The sequence below is a fragment of the Pan troglodytes genome, chromosome 16, assembly GCF_028858775.2.
Source record: "Pan troglodytes isolate AG18354 chromosome 16, NHGRI_mPanTro3-v2.0_pri, whole genome shotgun sequence".
Lineage (NCBI taxonomy): Eukaryota > Metazoa > Chordata > Mammalia > Primates > Hominidae > Pan > Pan troglodytes.
The window spans coordinates 57,521,555-57,540,230 of record NC_072414.2 but is presented as its reverse complement, the minus strand read 5'-3'; the positions used below and the strand labels follow the sequence as shown (position 1 = coordinate 57,540,230).

The following is an 18,676-nucleotide window of genomic DNA, read 5'->3' as shown; positions in this document are numbered from 1 at the left end:
CACCATGCCCAACCATCATTTTAAAAATAACAATAAAATCACTTACATCACAGGTCTGCTGTAAGGATTAAATTATAATAGCACACACAGACCCTGGCAACTAGTAAGAATTCACATTCCAGTTGCTTTTTTTCCTCTGACTAAAATGCCCATCTAAGTTTCCATGCCTGTTGAACACTACTTCTCTTTCAAAGTTCAGGTCAAATGTTAATTCCTGTTCTCTCCTCCTCACCCTAACATCAGAATCAACAGTTTCCTTCCTACTTTGTATTCACCTTTACTATAATACTTATCACACTGTTCCACAATCATTGTTGATCGTTTAACTGCCCCTCTTGACCTGACTTCTTTGATGGCAGGGACTGTGTCTTATTCATTTCCATATACCTAATGCCTCAATAACTGTTAAGTGAACTGAAATCAATTCATCCCATTTTCAGAATCTCTGGCAGAACTACAAAGAGTTCACAATAAACTACCTGCTATCTAACCCTTTAGACAAGAGTTTCCTTTCTCATTCAAATCATTAGTATTTATCTTCAAATTTATGTGATTAGTATGTGTGCAGAAGAGTTAATATAGCAAGCCTGAGGCTGCAGTCTTTAAAAGGGCCTGCTTCCAAGATCAGCCTTTGGCTGGCATCTATCTAGAAACTCAGCTTTCCTCCATCACCTAACTAATAAGGGTGGTCCAATGTTCCTAAACTGTGCCTACAAACAATGTGATTTATGGTGAATATCAACTTTCCTTCTAGGAGCCTGAAATTTTGGTACATGTTAGGCAGAGGTTACCTAAGTAACAAGCCCCCAATAAAAATCATGGGTACTTGGCCGGGCGCGGTGGCTCATGCCTGTAATCCCAGCACTTTGGGAGGCCAAGGTGGGTGGATCATGAGGTCAGGAGTTCGAGACCAGCCTGACCAATATGGTGAAACCCTGTCTCTACTAAAAATACAAAAATTAGCCAGGCATGATGGCGTGCGCCTGTAATCCCAGCTACTCAAGAGGCTGAGGCAGGAGAATTGCTTGAACCCAGGAGGCGGAGGTTGCAGTGAGCCGAGATCAGGCCACTGCACTCCAGCCTCGGTGACAGAGTGAGACTCCGTCTCAAAAAAAAAAAGAAAAAAAAAAAAAATCCTGGGAACTCAATCACTAACGGGCTTCCCTGGGCAGAAAAGTTATACATAAGTCATTGCATTTTTCGTCGCTGGTGGAGTGTGCTCAAATATACCCCCTCAAAGGAGGAAGAATGATAAAGAGGCTTATACGTGGATTTCTCCAGACTCCACTTGTGCTTTTTTTCCTTTGCTGATCCTGTCCTGTATTCTCCAGCTGTAACAAACCTTAGTCATGAGTACAATTATATACTAAGTCCCATGAATCCTTCGAGCAAATCACTGAGCACACTGGTGGCTGCCGGGGAACCCCAAAACTCTGTGTATTTTTAATGTGATCCTTTTCACCCCAATGTTTTATTTTGAAAACGTTTAAATCTACAAAAAAATTGAAAAACTAGGCCAGGCATGGTGGCTCACACCTGCAATCCCAGCACTTTGGAAGGCCAAAGCAGGCAGATCACTTGATGCCAGTAGTTTGGGACCAGCCTGGACTCCAGCCTGGGCAACAGAGCAAGACCCTGTCTCAAGTAAAAAAAGAAAAAATAGTATAATATAATGAAAACTCATATACCTTCTACCAATTGATTGCTAAATGTCATATTTGGTTTTTTTAGGGTGGGGGTAGCCTCCATTCTACAAAATATAATGAAAGCTCCCAATATTTGCTTTTTATATGCATAGTTTTTTGCTGAATTATTTCAAAATGAGCTGCAGACATCATACTTAACCTCCACATATTTCCTCTAAGAAATTATATTATCTTTTATAATTACCAAAGCTTTCTAATACCTAAGAACAATAATTCCATATTATCTAATAAAAAAGCTACATGAACAATTGTCTCAAAGATGTTCAATTGTTTTTGTTATTTACTGTAATGCACGCAACCACTCCAAAACTTAACTTAAAACAACTATTTTATTATCCTACATGATTCTACAGGTTGACTGGGGCTCAGCTATATAGTTCTATTCCATGTGATGTTGGCTGGGGCTATAGTATATTGGGCTGGAACATTCAAGACGGGTCGCTCACTTAGCTCATAATTGTTGCTGGTTGTCATTTGGTAGTTCAGCTAAGACCAGAATAACTATATTTGGCCACTCCATGTGGCTTGGGTCTCCCGCAGCAGGACTGCTCAGTTCCGAGAGGGAATGTCTCAAGAGCAAGTGGTCTAAGAGAGAAGAAGCGGAAGCTGGCAGTTCTCTTACAAAGAGTAAGCCTGGAACTGGTCACAGCATCATTCTCCAGCATTCTATTCACTAAGCTGCCAGAGGGCCTGCCCAGATTCAGGGAAAGAAGAAATAAATTGCGAATTTTGATGGCACTCTTGATGCAGTTATCCTGAAGCCACTACATTTACACTTTAAAAAAATCCAGAACCGGCCGCGGGTGGCTCACGCCTGTAATCCCAGCACTTTGGGAGGCCGAGGCGGGCGGATCACAAGGTCAGGAGATAGAGGCCATCCTGGCTAACACGGTGAAACCCTGTCTCTACTAAAAATACAAAAAAAAAAAAAAATTAGCCGGGCCTGGTGGCAGGCGCCTGTAGTCCCAGCTACTCAGGAGGCTGAGGCAGGAGAATGGCGTGAACCCGGGAGGCGGAGCTTCCAATGAGCTGAGACACTCCAGCCTGGGCGACACAGCGAGACTCTGTCTCAAAAAAAAAAAAAAAAAATCCAGGATCCAATCCAGGTTCGTGCATTCCTCTTGATTGTCATGCCTATTTTTATTTAATACAGACTTACACTTTTATTTATTAGCCCATGCCAATTGTCTTGTAAAATGTATCATATTCTGGATTTGTCTGGCCATTCCTTCATATTAACCATTTTTAACAAAAATATTTCATAGGTGATATGGTTACTTATGGCATCCTTATGTTAGAGGGTGACAATAAATTTGATCATTAAATTGAGAAGGTGACTGCCAGAACTTTCCACTGTAGTGTTTCCTTTTGTAATTAGCAAGTTACCTAATAATGTAATCTGCCATTCCCTCACAACACTCTTTCATCCAATGGTACGGTCAACCATTGTTAATCCTTACCTGATGCAATTTTACACTGGAGGTCACAAAATTATAATTTTTTTTCTTTTTTTTTTTTAGACAGAATTTCCCTTGTTGCCCAGGCTGGAGTGCAATGGTGCCATCTCGGCTCACCGCAACCTCCGCCTCCCGGGTTCAAGCAATTCTCCTGCCTCAGCCTCCCGAGCAGCTGGGATTACAGACACGTGCAACCACGCCCGGCTAATTTTGTATCTTTAGTAGAGACAGGGTTTCTCCATGTTAGTCAGGTTGGTCTCAAACTCCCGACCTCTGGTGATCTGCTGGCCTCGGACTCCCAAAGTGCTGGGATTACAGGCGTGAGCCACCGCACCCGGCAACATTATAATTTTCTAATTCAATCATTCCTTTTTCATTTTCTAGTTGGCATTCTTCTGTAAAAAGGAGTTTTCCCTTTTTCTCCTCTCCCTTTTTTTATTGAAATTTTTATTGAGATATAGATTCACATGAAGCTCTAAGAAATAAATATACACACCTACTGTGTACCCACAAAAATAAAAATTTTTTAAAAAGAAATAGTACTGAGAGATCCCTTGTACACTTTTCCTAGTTTCCCCCAGTGGTAGCATTTTACAAAACTATAGTATAAAATCAAAATCAGGATACTGCCATTGACACAACCCACCTATGTTATTCAGATTTCCCAGTTTTACTTGCATTCGCTTGCAGGTATGTGCATGTGCGTCTGTGTGTTAAGTTCTATCCAATTTGATCACATGTATAGGTTCATCTACCAACTGTCACAGTAAAGAGACTGAACAGCTCTAGATCCCTCATCATGCCTTCGCAAACACCACCAGCCTGTACCCTCTCTGGTCTATATTTCTTTTTTACTATCACTATGGGCTCACGGATTTTCTTTTTATTTTTTTCTTTTTTTTGAGATGGAGTCCCGCTCTGTCACCCAGGCTGGAGTGCAGTGATGTAATCTCGGCTCACTGCAAGCTCCACCTCCCGGGTTCACGCCATTCTCCTGCCTCGGCCTCCTGAGTAGCTGGGACTACAGGCGCCCACCACCAGGCCCGGGTAATTTTTTTGTATTTTTAGTAGAGACGAGGTTTCACCATGTTAGCCAGGATGGTCTTGATTTCCTGACCTTGTGATCTGCCCACCTCGGCCTCCCAAAGTGCTGAGATTACAGGTGTGATCCACCACGCCCCGCCGACTCACAGATTTTCTTTTGTGATCCACTCAGCCAAATTCCATTACCATTATTACTCTTGTTGATGTTCAAATTGTCACAGACTTGGCCAGTAGAAATCCCTTCAAATCAAGTCCTGTATGATTCTGACATGACCGTGTAGCTTTTGAGGATACTGTTCTTTCTCTGGCACAGATTTGGAATAATTGGCCATTTTTTCAAGGAGGCATAGTTTCTTTGGTTGGAAATGGTAATGTAGAAGCCATGATCTAAGTACACTGAGGTATAGTCAATGTTCATCTTTCAGTGGGCTAGCTAGGAATTTAAAAAACGATGTCATAGTGAAGTTTCCAATTCAAGCTCTTACAAGGCTTCTCCCTACCTTGTTATTTAAGATTTATAACTTTTACAGTGAAAAGCTTCCTAATAACATTAGTACATTTATATATTTGTTTTATCCCAAAAAAGTTTCAGAATTAGAATATCAATATTTTTTACCAACAATAAACCTACTAATTACTTGCAGAAGTTTCCCTGTGGAAAATAAGAAAAAAGAAAATTTGTATTCAATTTAAAAAAAAAGAAAAGGGAAAAATAACCCTTGTAAGTGTAACATTTAATTGCAGTTCTTTTTGTCCTTAGAATATATTCCACTAAAAGGGGGGAAGGTTGATTTTTAAAAAGGACATGATCTACTAAAGTACCAGAGTATGTGTTCAAATATTATGTGTATTGATTAATTTATCTGTAAGATTTTGTCATCAATTTGATATACAGTTAGGTCCTTTTGGTTCTGTTTATTTAATTTGCTTTTTTCTTTTCTTTCTTTCTTTTTTTTTTTTTTTAGAGAGACAGAGTCTCACTTTGTTGCCAGGCTGGAGTGCAGTGGCACGATCTCGGTTTACTGCAACCTCTGCCTCCTGGGTTCAAGCGATTCTCCTGCCTCAGCCTCCTAAGTAGCTGGGATTACAGGCACATGCCACCGCACCCAGCTAATTTCTGTATTTTTAGTAGAGACAGGGTTTCCCCATGTTGGCCAGGATGGTCTCGATCTCTTGACCTCGTCATCTGCCTGCCTCAGCCTCCCAAAGTGCTGAGATTACAGGCATGAGCCACCAAGCCCGGCCTGTTTTTTTTAAGACAATTTTATCTTTGAATATGTAAAACATTCCCATTGTTCAAAATTCAAACTTTATAGAATGATTTCCTCAGAAGTCTTGCTCCCAAACCCATCCTCCTCTACCACATTCGTATTCCCCACATACCGGTAACCATTTCATTCATTTCTGGTTTATCTATTCTCTGTATATGCATGTTTTGCAAAAATTTGCAAATATATTTAGATATTCTTATTTTCATCCAGGCACAGTGACTGATGCCTGTAATCCCAGCACTTTGGGAGACCAAGGTGGGTAGATCGCTTGAGCTCAGGAGTTCAAAACCAGCCTGGGCAACATGGTGAAACCCTGTCTCTACAAAAAATACAAAAATTAGCCTGGCGTGATGGCATGTGCCTGTCTGTAGTCCTAGCTACTTGGGAGACTGAGGTAGGAGGTTCACTTGGGCCTGAGAGGTGGAGACTGCAGTGAGCCAGGATCACACCACTGCACTCCAGCCTGGGTGACAGAGTGAGACCCTGTCTCAAACAAACATACAAAACAGATATTCTTTTCTTTTCTTTTTTTTTTTTTTTTTTTGAGATGGAGTCTCACTCTGTCGCCAGGCTGGAGTGCAGTGGCATGATCTCAGCTCACTGCAACCTCTGCCTCCCAGGTTCAAGCGATTCTCCTGCCTCAGCCTCCCAAGTAGCTGGGACTACAGGAACATGCCACCACGCCCAGCTAATTTTTGTATTTTTAGTAGAGACACAGTTTCACCATGTTGGCCAGGATGGTCTCGATCTATTGACCTCATGGTCTGCCCACCTCGGCCTCCCAAAGTGCTGGGATTACAGGCGTGAGCCACTGCACCCGGCCAAAACAGATATTCTTATTTTCCTTTCTTTCTATACAAAAAGTAGCATACAATATACATTCTTATACATCTTGCTTTTTTTTTCACCTAAATAAATCCTTATCAGCTCATAAAGACCTTACTCTTTCTTGTTATAGCTGTATAATACTTAATTGGGTGTATGTAAAAGTTTGTATCATCTTCTAATTCCCCCTTTTGGGGACATAGACAATTTCAAAGAATACCAACCAACTTGAGGTTACTATGAGACCATGGTAAAATTAAACAAAACAAGACCATTGCATAAATTTGTCTAATGACAGGTCACTATGCCAACCACAAAATACCAAATCATAGAACTGTCCCTGCTTTCTGTCAACATCCAATCTATAGCGGACCCCACTTCCTTAGACATCCCCGCCATCATACAAAGCCCAAATCCTATATAACAAGGTCTTTTTTAACACTGTCTTACTGAGATACCACATGTTTCCCTATGATGTGTGTTTTCCCTCACTGGAACAAGCAATAAACCCAACTTATTTAACTACAAGGTGTGTTTTGGTGATCTTTGGCTGAACAGCATTAACAGTTTAAATAAACTCTCAGAGAGCTCTTTCAATAAATTAAAAATACTCAAAGTAATAAGAAAGCTTGTATCACAGTATAATCAGCAGCATTTTTCCTCTCATTATCATGAGGGAAAAAAATAAAATAGTGGTGCATTTTACAATCAATTAAGTCTAAGATATTATAAAATTCTATTTTCACCCAGACTACTGCCCTGAACTCTGTATTTGTATAGTTATATCACTAGTTCACATTTTCACATGGAAATTGTTTATAACAAGACTCTCAAACTAGTATGTCCAAAAGGGGACTCTTGATTTTGGCCCCTAAACCTCTTCTCCAGTCTTAATCATTTCAGTTGTCATCTACTCTGTGCTTAAGTCAAAATCTTAAGATTAGTCATTAATTCTTTTCTCTTCCTCTCCAACGAGTCCATCAAGGCCTCAAGGTTCTCTTCAGATATATCTCAAATGTGTCCACGGCTTTCCACCTCCACAACCCTAAACTGAGCCACCTCATCTCTTACCCATACTACTATAACAGCCTCCCTAAATGGTTTTCTAGAGTTCACTTTTGCCCCTTTATAATCCACACAGCAGCCAGAATAATCTTTTTTGAAACACAAATCCTACAAAGTCACTTCTCTGTTTAAAACTCTTTAATAGTTTCCCATTGCTCTTACAATAAAACCCAAGCTCCTTACCATGGCAACAAGGCTCTACATGACCTACATCTTGCAAACCCTTCTATCCTCATCTCCCTCTAACTTATTTCTCACTACACTCCAAACATACTAATATCCTTTCCGCTCCTGGAACCCCACTAAGCCTTTGCCTGCCTCTAAGTCTGTGGACTTGTTGGAATGTTCTTGCCCCAGTTTTCTGCACCATTTGTTTTATCTTTCAAGTTTCACCCAGCTAGAATATCACCTCTTCAAGGAAGCCTTCCCTGACCACTCTATTTAAAATAGCCTCTACCAATTATTCTCTATTTCATCACCCTCTTTATTTCCCTCATAGCACTTTATCTAGGTAATTATTTATTAACATATCTATTGTCTGTCTCCCTCAATCTGAAGGTAGTGCCTTTATATGTGTTGCTCATTACTGAATATCTAGTACTTAGCACTGTGCCTGGACCATTGTGAGTGGTCAACAGTTACCAGATTATTTAACTTACTGCTTTATAAGTAGTTTTTGTACTGTGGTAATAAACAGCTTAGACTTATTGATTTCTATTATTAAATATTTCAAGCAAAATCAAACAGAAAAATATAGCAAACACCACTATATCTAACATCCATTAGCATTTTGCTTTATTTGCCTCAATTTTTAAAAAAAGAAATAAAACAGAAACAGATACATTATACAATTTCTCAATTCCAATGCCCTCTCCCTCAAACATGCCCCAACTTCGCAGGTAACCACTACTCCAGGATTGGAGTTGGTCGTTTCCACTGTATTTATTTATTCATTAAAACACGTTGGGCATTCATAATATACAGTATGATTTGACATGTCACAAAAATAATTTCATACTGCCTATATCATTCTTCAACTTGCTTTTTATTTGATATTATATTTCTAAGCTTTAATTCTATAAAGATGGTTCTGTTTCATTCATTGTAGCTGTTGTACAGTGTGCCATTGTATAAATATACCACAATTTACCCATTCTTCCAGCTGACAAAAATTGAGGCTGTTTTCAATTTTTTGCTGCAATGAACATTCTACCTCCACCTGCATATGTGTAAGAGCTTCTCTAAAAAGCAAAACTTCCAACTCATAAAGACATACAACTTCAGCTTGACAAGATAGTGTAAAACTGTTCTCCAAATCAATTGTACCAATTAGTACTTCCACCAACTGTATAAAAAAAGTCCGGCTGGGCACGGTGGCTCACGTCTGTAATCCTAGCACTTTGGGAGGCCAAGGCAGGCAGATTACTTGAGGTCAGGAGTTCGAGACCAGCATGGCCAACATGGTGAAACCCCATCTCTACTAAAAATACATAAATTAGCAGGGCATGATGGCGGGCGCCTGTAGTCCCAGCTACTCGGGAGGCTGAGGCGGGAGAATCACTTGAGCCCGGGAGGCGGAGATTGCAGTGAGCCAAGATTGAGCCATTGCAATCCAGCCTGGGGCAACATGATGAGACTCCATCTCAAAAAAAAAAAAAAAGTCCTGTCACTGAACATTCTCAGAAACACTTGGTCATGTCAGGCTTTTTCAATTTTCCTACTCTAATGTGAGAAACAGTATCCTATCATTTTAATTTACAGGCATACCCTGGAGCTATTGTAGGTTCTGTTCCAGACCACCACAATAAAGCTAATATCACAATAAAGTGAGTCACACAAAGTTTCTGGTTTCCCAGTACACATAAATGTTATGTTTATATTATACTATAGTCTATTAAGTATGCAGTATTATTCTAAAAAACAGTGTACATACCTTAACTTTAAAATATTTCATTGCTAAAAAATGCTAATGATCATGTGAGCTTTCAGGGAGTTGTAATCTTTTTGCTGGTGGCGGGTCCTGCCTCGATGTTGATGGCTGTGGACTGATCCAGATGGTGACTGCTGAAGGCTGGGGTGGCTGTGGCAATTTCTTAAAGGAGGACAACAATGAAGTTTGTCTCATTGATTGAGTCTTTCCTTCACTAAAGATTTCTTTGCAGCATGCAATGCTGTTTGATACTGTTTTACCCAGAGAATAATTTCTTTTAAAATCAGAGTATACTCTCAACCCCTGCCACTGCTTTATTAACTAAGTTTATGAAAGAGTATAAACCCTTCATTGTCATTTCAACAATGTTCAGAGCATCTTCATCAGAAATAGATTCCATCTCAATAAATCACTTTCTTTGCTCATCCATAAGAAGCAACTCCTCATCCCTTCAAGTTTTATCATGAGATTGCTGCATTCAGTCACACCTTCAGGCTCCACTTCTAAGTCTAGTTCTCTTGCTATTTCTACCACACCTGCAGTTACTACCTCCACTGAAGTCTTGAACCCCTCAAAATCATCCATGAGGGTTGAATTCCACTTCTTCGAAACTCCTGTTCATTTGTATATTTTGACCTCTTCCTGTGAATCACAAATGATCTTAATGGTATCTAGAATGGTGAATCCTTTCCAGAAGGTTTTCAATTGACTTTGCCCAGATCCATCACAGAATCACTACCTACGACAGTTTTAACCTTACGGAAAGTATTTTCTAAATAAGACCTGAAAGTCAAAATTACTCCTTGATCCATGGGCTGCAAAAGGAATGTTATGTTAGCGGGCATGAAAACAACATTAATCTCCTTGACATTTCCATCAGCACTCTTGGGTGGGACTAGGTGCACTGTCAATGAGCAGTAATATTTTGAAAGGAATATATATATATATATATATATTTTTTTTTTTTTTTTCTGAGAAGTTGGCCTCAACAGTGGGCTTAAAATATTCAGTAAACCATTCTGTAAACAAATGTGCTATCATCCAGGAGTCGTTGTTCCACTTACAGAGCATAGGCAGAGTAGATTTAGCATAATTCTTTTTTTTTTTTTTTTTTTGAGACAGAGTCTCTCTCTATTGCCCAGGCTGGAGTGCAGTGGTGCGATCTCAGCTCACTGCAACCTCTGCCTCCCAGATCCAAGCGATTCTCCTGCCTCAGCCTCCCAAGTAGCTGGGATTAAAGGCGCCCGCCACCATGCCCAGCTAATTTTTTGTATTTTTTAGTAGAGACGGGGTTTCGCCATGTTGGTCAGCCTGATCTTGAACTCCTGACCTCAGGTGATCCACCTGCCTCGGCCTCCCACAGTGCCGGGATTACAGACATGAGCCACCATGCCCGGCCGATTTAACATAATTCTTAAGGGCCCTAGGATTTTCAGAATGGTAAAGGGGCACTGGCTTCAACTTCAAGCCACCAGCTGCATTAGCCCCTAACAAAAGAGTCAGACTGTCCTTTGAAGCTTTGAGGCCAGGCATTGACTTCTCCTCTCTAACTATAAAAGTCCTCCATGGCATCTTCTTCCAGTAGAAGGCTGTTACATTGAAAATCTGTTGTTCAGTGTAGCCACCTTCATCAAGGATCTTAGTTAGATCTTCTGGATAACTTGCTGCAGCTTCTACAATCAGCACTTGTAGCTTCACCTTGCACTTTTATGTTATGGAGCCTTTCCTTAAGCCTCATGAATCAACTTCTGCTAGCTTCAAATTTCTCTTCTGCAGCTTCCTCACCTCTCAGCCTTCATAGAATTGAAAGAGTTGGGGCCTTGTTCTGGATTAGGCTTTGGCTTAAGAGAATGTCGTGGCTGATTTATATTCTATCCAGACCACTCAAACTTTCTTCATATCAGCAATATGGATATTTTGCTTTCTTATCATTTGGGTGTTCACTGGAATAGCACTTTTAATTTCCTTCAAAAATTGTTTCTTTGCATTCACAACTTGGCTGCTTGGTGCAAGAGGCCTAGCTTTCAGCCTGTCTCAGTTTTGACATGCCTTCCTCACTAAGCTTAATGATTTCTAGCTTTTGATTTAAAGTGAGACATGTGCAACTCTTCACTTTAACACTTAGAAGCCATTGTAGGGCTTTTTTGTTTGTTTTGTTTTTGAGACAGAGTCTCACTCTGCCACTGGAGTGCGGTGGCGTGATCTCAGCTCACCCAACTTCAGCCTCCCAGGTTCAAGTGATTCTCCTGCCTCAGCCTCCTGAGTAGTTAGGAATACAGGCACCCGCCACCACACCTAGCTAATTTTTGTATATTTTTAGTAGAGACGGGGTTTCACCATGTTGGCCAGGCTGGTCTCCTGACCTCAAGTGACACACCCACCACAGCCTCCCAAAGTGCTGGGATTACAGGCATGAGCCATCACACCCGACCCCATTGTAGGGTTATTAACTGGCCTAATTTCAATATTGTTGTGTCTCAGAGGAGAGGCCCAAGGAGAGGGAGAAAGATGGAGGAATGGCCAGTGAGAGCAGTCAGAACACATACATTTATCGATTAAGTTCACCATCTTATATAGGTGCATTTCATTTTGCCACAAAACAATCACAATAGTGGCTGGGCACAGTGGCTCAAACCTGTAATCCCAGCACTTTGGGAGGCCGAGGTGGGCAGGCCACTTGAGCTTAGGAGTTCGAGACCAACCTCATCTCTACAAAAAATACAAAAACTAGCTGGGCACAGTGGCACATGCCTGCAGTCCCAGCTACTTGGGAAGCAGAGGTGGAAGGATCACTTGAGGCTGGGAGGCGGAGGTTGCAGTGGGCCAAGATCACACCACTGCACTCCAGCCTGGGTGACAGAGTGAGACCCTGTCTCAAAAATAAATAAATAAATAATAAACAATCACAATAGTAACATCAAGGCTAGGCACAGTGGTTCAAGCCTGTAACCTCAGGGTTCTGGGAGGCCAAGGCAAGAGGATTGCTTAAGTCCAGGAGTTCAAGACCAGCCTGGCCAACATAATGAGACCCCACCTCTAAAAAAATTTAAAAATTGAAAATTAGCTAGGCAGGTACCTGTAGTCCTACTTGGTAGGCTGAGCCAGGAGGACTGCTCAAACCCAGGAGTTCAAGGCTACAGTGAGCTATGATCACACTGCTGCACTCCAACCTGGGCAACAGAGTGAGACCCTGCCTCAAAAAAAAAAAAAAAGTTAACATCAAAGATCACTGATCACAGATCACCAGAACAGATATAATAATAATGAAAAAATCTGAACGATTCCAAGAATTAACAAAATACAACACAGAGACATTAAGTGAACACATGCTGTTGGAAAAATGACGCCAACAGACTTTGTTGCCACAACCTTCAATTTGTCAAAACCTCATTATCTGCAAAGCACAATAAAACAAGGTATGCCTGTACATGTGCCTGGTCATAATTGCAGTCAAGCATCTTTTCAGACTTATTGGCCATTCTTGTTTCCTTTTACTCCGAAATGTTTATATTATCTGCCCCTTTTTCTATTAGGTAATACGTCTTTTGCCTATTGGTCTGTAGGTGTTCTTTAAATAGTCATGATATTAGTCATCTCTCAATGATATGCACTGCAAATGTCTTCTTCAAGTTTGTCTTAAATATGCCAATCTTTGTCTTTAGGGTTTGTGTTTTGTGCATCTTGCTTAACACATTCTCCCCCTTTCCAATATTATAAAGATAGTCTCCTATATTTCTTTTTAGTAGTTTTTCTTTATGCGTTTAGGTCATTAATGCACCTGAAACTGATTTTTGTGTATGGCATAAGGCAGGATCTTATTTTCTTTTTGCCATTTGGATTACCAATTGTCCCAGTACAATTTCCTGAATGGGTCATTCTCTCCTCATTAATTTGTAAGAGCGCCTCTTGTCATACCTTAACTTTTCATATATGAATAGGTCTGCTAATAGGCCCTATTCTTCCATTGCTCTGTGACCATCCCTCTCATCTAAGGTTTAATATCGCAATCATCATAATCACTCACTTGAACTGCACACTAGAATTTGCAAAGCACTTTCAAATCCATTTCCCAATTCAAATCTCAAAATGGTCCTATGAGTTAGGCACTACTGTTCGTATCTGTCTGGATGAAGAGCGTCAGGTTCATAAAGGTTAAGTGAATCATGGTCACTAGAGCATAAGTGTAATAAGAACAAGGACCCAATCTCATGTGTTCAGTTAGCACTCTTTCCACCAGACTCTGTTAGGTAAGGACAGGAACAATATCTTTCAAACAGCTCTCAAATACAGCTACGCTCTGTTCTCTGCTCACAACACCCAAAACAAACAAGCACCTTGTAAATAAACCAATGCTTTAACAACTATGTTTTTCGGGACAAACACGTTCATTATGCTCATCGTGAAAGTAAATTCGATTTTGAAAGTAACCCTGCTTTAGCTGGCCTCTTTGCTACCGTTCACCTCAAGCACAGACGATGCCACTGCTGAAGTCTTTATTGTCCACCATTTCTCCTCACATCAGCCGTGTTCTCTCATAGTCACTAGCCCTGCAGCATCAAAGACAGAATAGAGATGTGATGACTGGACAGTTCCCTGTGTCAGGATGGAGGGAGACAGAGCCAATGCCTCCAAACTGGAACTTAACACTTTAAAACTCACACTTACACATAAGCTGTGGGTCATGCTATAGAAAGCAGAGAGTGTTAAAGTGCTGTCCAAGAACCCCACACCTAGCTTAATGATAGACAAGAGTAGGTACTCCATAAACGATTTTTACTGAACAAATAAATGAAGTGCTTCATCCAGAGCCAGAACCACTGGTTTCTTTTCTTTTTTTTTTTTTTTTTTGAGACGGAGTCTCGCTCTGTCCCCCAGGCTGGAGTGCAGTGGCGCAATCTCGGCTCACTGCAAGCTCCACCTCCCGGGTTCACGCCATTCTCCTGCCTCAGCCTCCTGGTAGCTGGGACTATAGGCGCCCGCCACCACGCCTGGCTAATTTTTTTGTATTTTTAGTAGAGACGAGGTTTCACCGTGTTAGCCAGGATGGTCTCGATCTGCTGACCTCATCATCCACCCGTCTCGGCCTCCCATAGTGCTGGGATTACAGGCATGAGCCACCACACCCGGCTGCTTTTCTTTTTTTTTTTAATAAGAAATCTGCACATGTATAACCACTGGTTTCAACAGGCCCTGCACAGAGCAATCAGTTGAGAAAGAAAAAAAAAGGCAACCCGTGACACTCCAGAAGCAGCATAGCACTCACAGCCAGGCCATGTTATTCTCCTATGGGACATAAACAATCTCACAGAATACCAACCTCAGACAAGGTTACTCTGAAATCCTCATAAAATGAGACAAAGGCCATTTCACAATTTTGTTATAAGCACAGACAAATACATAATGGCTATGCCACCCACGAAATACCAAACGCCCTCTGGCCAAATTGAGTGACTGCTACTCCCGTAGCAATTACAGTTTTGTTCTTATACTAGTCTCCCTGCCCTACAGATAAGATTTATTCAGATACCCAACCACAAAACTCCCATATTTTCTTACAGGATCTTATCTGAAGTGAAACCCAACCTCCTTAACCCTCCCCTCCCCTAATCACCAACACCCAAATCCTATAATCAGTTCTAACACCCTCCTAATGAAACACCCCAGGGTTCCCCATGGAGTATGCTCTCTCAATGCAATGAGTAATAAACCCAACTTGTTTAACAACGGGTGTGTTATTGGTGGCCTTTGGGCATTGACACGGCTTAAGTCAGAGATTACAAGTGTCTAAAAGTCTATGCCTTTCTCTTTCTGGAACATTCTCCCAGTCTTAGTTTGACAAAAATAATTCTCATTTCTGGAAGTCATCACTAACTAAATGAAAGAAAGGTAACAAATTCCTTTAACACCAGATACCTGGTTCAACATCCAACTCCAATTCTACCAATAAACATATTCCTACACAAAACTTTTTGTTTGTATATGATACGCCTCCTTCTAGATAGCATGCCCTTGAAAAGCTGGGTCTGACTCATCTTTGTAAATCTGTACTACCTTACATGTGTTAGAGGATTGCTAACACATGTAAACACTCTTTTATGAGGGTAACATCATGCTTTTAAACTAATGGTAGTTGAAATATGGGTGCCTCAAAACTACAGATGTGAAACCCCAGAGAAAACAAAAACTCAGTAAGGGGGAAAAATGATTTATTTTTCCCCAAAAATTTTTAGATGGTTACTTTTTTTTTTTTTTTTTTGAGACAGAGTTTCACTCTTGTTGCCCAGGCTGGAGTGCAATGGCACCATCTCAGCTCACCGCAACCTCCGCCTCCCGGGTTCAAGCAATTCTCCTGCCTCAGCCTCCCGAGTAGCCAACATAGTGAATTACACGCATGCACCACCATGCCCAGCTAATTTTGTATTTTTAGTAGAGATGGGGTTTCTCCATGTTGGTCAGGCTGGTGTTGAACTCCTGACCTCAGGTGATCCTCCCGCCTCGGCCTCCCAAAGTGTTGGCATTACAGGCGTCAGCCACAGCACCCCGCCTGTTCCGTACTTTTTTATTGACTGCTGGAAGAACCCTCTCTAGACGGGGACTTTGATCCCCATCTACAAAAGATTTTGTTTGTTTTTTCCTATTCTATTAAACCACCCTGGAGCAGTAGAGGGAGACAGCACAGAACATTTACTCATACTCTGACCCAAAAGTATAGCCTCAGTCTGGATGAACACATTAAATGACACACCATGCAATGTCATAGCCTATTTAAAGGCATTCTGGCCACTACTGTCTTCATCTTTCAACAGGAAAACTGTTTATATTCCAGAAGCAAAGATTATATTAAATTCAATAAATTCAAGTCGACACTCAGAAAGCACCTACATTTTACCGGATCCACGGGTGATCCAAGCAGATGCCTGTTCAGAGGCAGAGAGAGTTAAATGGAGTGAAAGAGATGACAAAGTGCCATAGATGTTAAGGAGAAGTTTCCAATAAGAATGACTGTAGAAAGAACCTTCCAGAGGCTGGGCGCGGTGGCTCATGCCTGTAATCCCAGCACTTTGGAAGGCCGAGACGGGTGGGTCACCTGAGGTCAGAAGTTCGAGACCAGCCTGGCCAACATGGTGAAACCCTGTCGCTACTAAAAATACAAAAATTAGCCAGGCGTGGTGGCACGCGTCTGTAATCCCAGCTACTTGGGAGGCTGAGGCAGGAGAATCCCTTGAACCCGGGAGGCAGAGGTTGCGGTGAGCCGAGATCGCGCCATTGCACTCCAGCCTGGGCGACAAGAGCGAAACTCCGTCTCAAAAAAAAAGAAAAGAAAAAGAAAGAAAGAAAGAACCTTCCAGAATGAAAATTCCAGTTTCTCAAAGCCCAGAATCTTTAGTTTGGACAGAGACATGAGGATACACAGGTCCTGGAGTCTCCACTATTACGTGCCTTCAGCTTGCTTACATTAAGGGCCAAGGAGCTCAAACAGAAATGCTTCATGTAACTTAAGAACTTTTTAAGTTCTCTGTGCAACTCAGCAAACCTGAGCTCACAACCTTCAGAACAGAGGGGGAAATCACTTTCTCCAGCTCTTGTGAATTTTAAAATTAAAAGTAATGAGAATGATTTCCATCACTGAACGGTTGCGAGGTGGGTGTGGCCCCCCCCATGGCCCCCCACCCCTCCCCCTCCCCCACCTCCCGCAGCGCCCAGCCTCAGTAACGTCCGAGGGGCCTGGCTGGACCTCTCAGGACAGCGGCAGGCATCCAGCTACGGCCCAGCAAGCCGCTGTCACAACCGCACCCCTGACCCAACAAGCTCATCCCACATCTCGAAGGGCCCCAGCCAACTCGAACCCCGACGGCCAGGCAGCCAGGGCCGGGCCTGGGCTCCATGAAGGCCGCCGACTGCGAACAAAGAAGAGGCCCGGGGTAGCCTGAGAGGCCCAGGCAGAGCTCTCTGGGGACCCGAAGGTTCCTGCAGCCCTCGGGGGGTTGTGCCCCCGGCCCGAGATCTGCAGATGAGCCTCGAAAAGCGCCAGCACGCCGTAAGCGCACCGCGTCGCCGACCTTGTTGGCGCACTGCAGGCTCTCCGGCGCGCACGCGGACAAAGGGGGCAGGGGTCCTGGCGGGTACCCGGAGCCGCGATCCCGCGCGCTTCCCGCCGCCCGACCCGGCCTTTACCTGTACGTCACTCAGCTCCACGCGCAGATATAGCTCGCGGTGTCGCTGAGCCCAGTAGACATGCGGCGTCAACACCTGATTCTCCATGGCCACACTTGCCCAGGGCGCGGGGAGGCTAGGCTCGCTGCGCCTCGCTGCCTCAGGTAGTGCTCTGCTGGCGCGAGCAGAAAGCAGGCCTCAAACCCCAGCGCTCCTGAGCGCCTGCAACCCGGCACCTCGAGACACCCCACGCTCGCGGGCCGCGCCTGCGCAGTGACGCGCCGGGATGGCGGCGGCGCCAGCCCCGGGCCTTGGCGCGAGCCGGGCGGGGGCGGGGGCGGGGCGCAGGCGGGATAGGGGCAGGCGGGGGCACAGAGACGCCGCAGCTCGCCGCGGCCGCCTAGGGAATTGGAATCAGCGGGTGGTCTGCTCTCCCCACTCTTCTTCAGGGACATGCTTTAAAATAAGCTTTAAAATAAAAAAGGCCGGAGACTTATGGGGGACCGATCAGCATGGAAAAGAGTTTGGGACTGGTGTCTCTGGACGGTCCCTCGCATTCTGTTTACTGAGTACCTACTGTGTGCCTGGGTTTCAAAGCTAAACACTGGAACAACAGAAGTGAGACACAGTCCCTTCTGTCTTAGAACTCCCAGCCTATTAAAAGATGCAAGTAATTACAGATGAAATGAGGATAATAATGGTGATAGGGGACATGGTGTGGGAGCAGCGTGGAAGAGCGTTCCAACAAGGGAAAATAAAGACCAGGGCAGCGCTGCCCAATAAAACTGTAGGTGATGATGGAAATATTGCACATTGCGCTCTTTAATACGGTAGCCACTAGCCACATGAGGCTTTTGAGTACTTGAACTGAATAACTGAATTTTCAATTTTACTCACTTCTGTTTTTTTGTTGTTGTTGTTGTTTTGTTTTGAGACGGAGTTTCGCTCTTGTTGCCCAGGCTGGAGTGCAATGGCGCGATCTCGGCTCACCGCAACCTCTGCCTCCCGGGTTCAAGTGATTCTCCTGCCTCAGCCTCCCGAGTAGCTGGGATTACAGGCATGCGCCACCGGCTAATTTTGTATTTTTAGTAGAGACGGGGTTTCTCCATGTTGGTCAGGCTGGTCTCGAACTCCCGACCTCAGGTGATCCGCCCGCCTTGGCCTCCCAAAGTGCTGAGATTATAGGCGTGAGACACCGCGCCCGGCCAATTTTATTCACTTCTA

At 43.1% G+C, this 18,676-nt stretch overlaps 1 protein-coding gene across 1 annotated transcript in view; it reads right to left on the bottom strand.

Annotated features, from left to right (window-relative positions):
• HACD3 (3-hydroxyacyl-CoA dehydratase 3) overlaps positions 1-17,770 on the bottom strand; it is a 47,333-nt gene extending 29,563 nt beyond the window's left edge. Inside the window, exon 1 of the mRNA XM_001158964.6 lies at positions 17,474-17,770. Coding sequence (XP_001158964.3) covers positions 17,474-17,560 — 87 coding nt within the window. The 5' untranslated portion in view covers positions 17,561-17,770. The remainder of the gene's footprint in view (positions 1-17,473) is intronic.
• Positions 17,771-18,676: the final 906 nt, after the last annotated feature.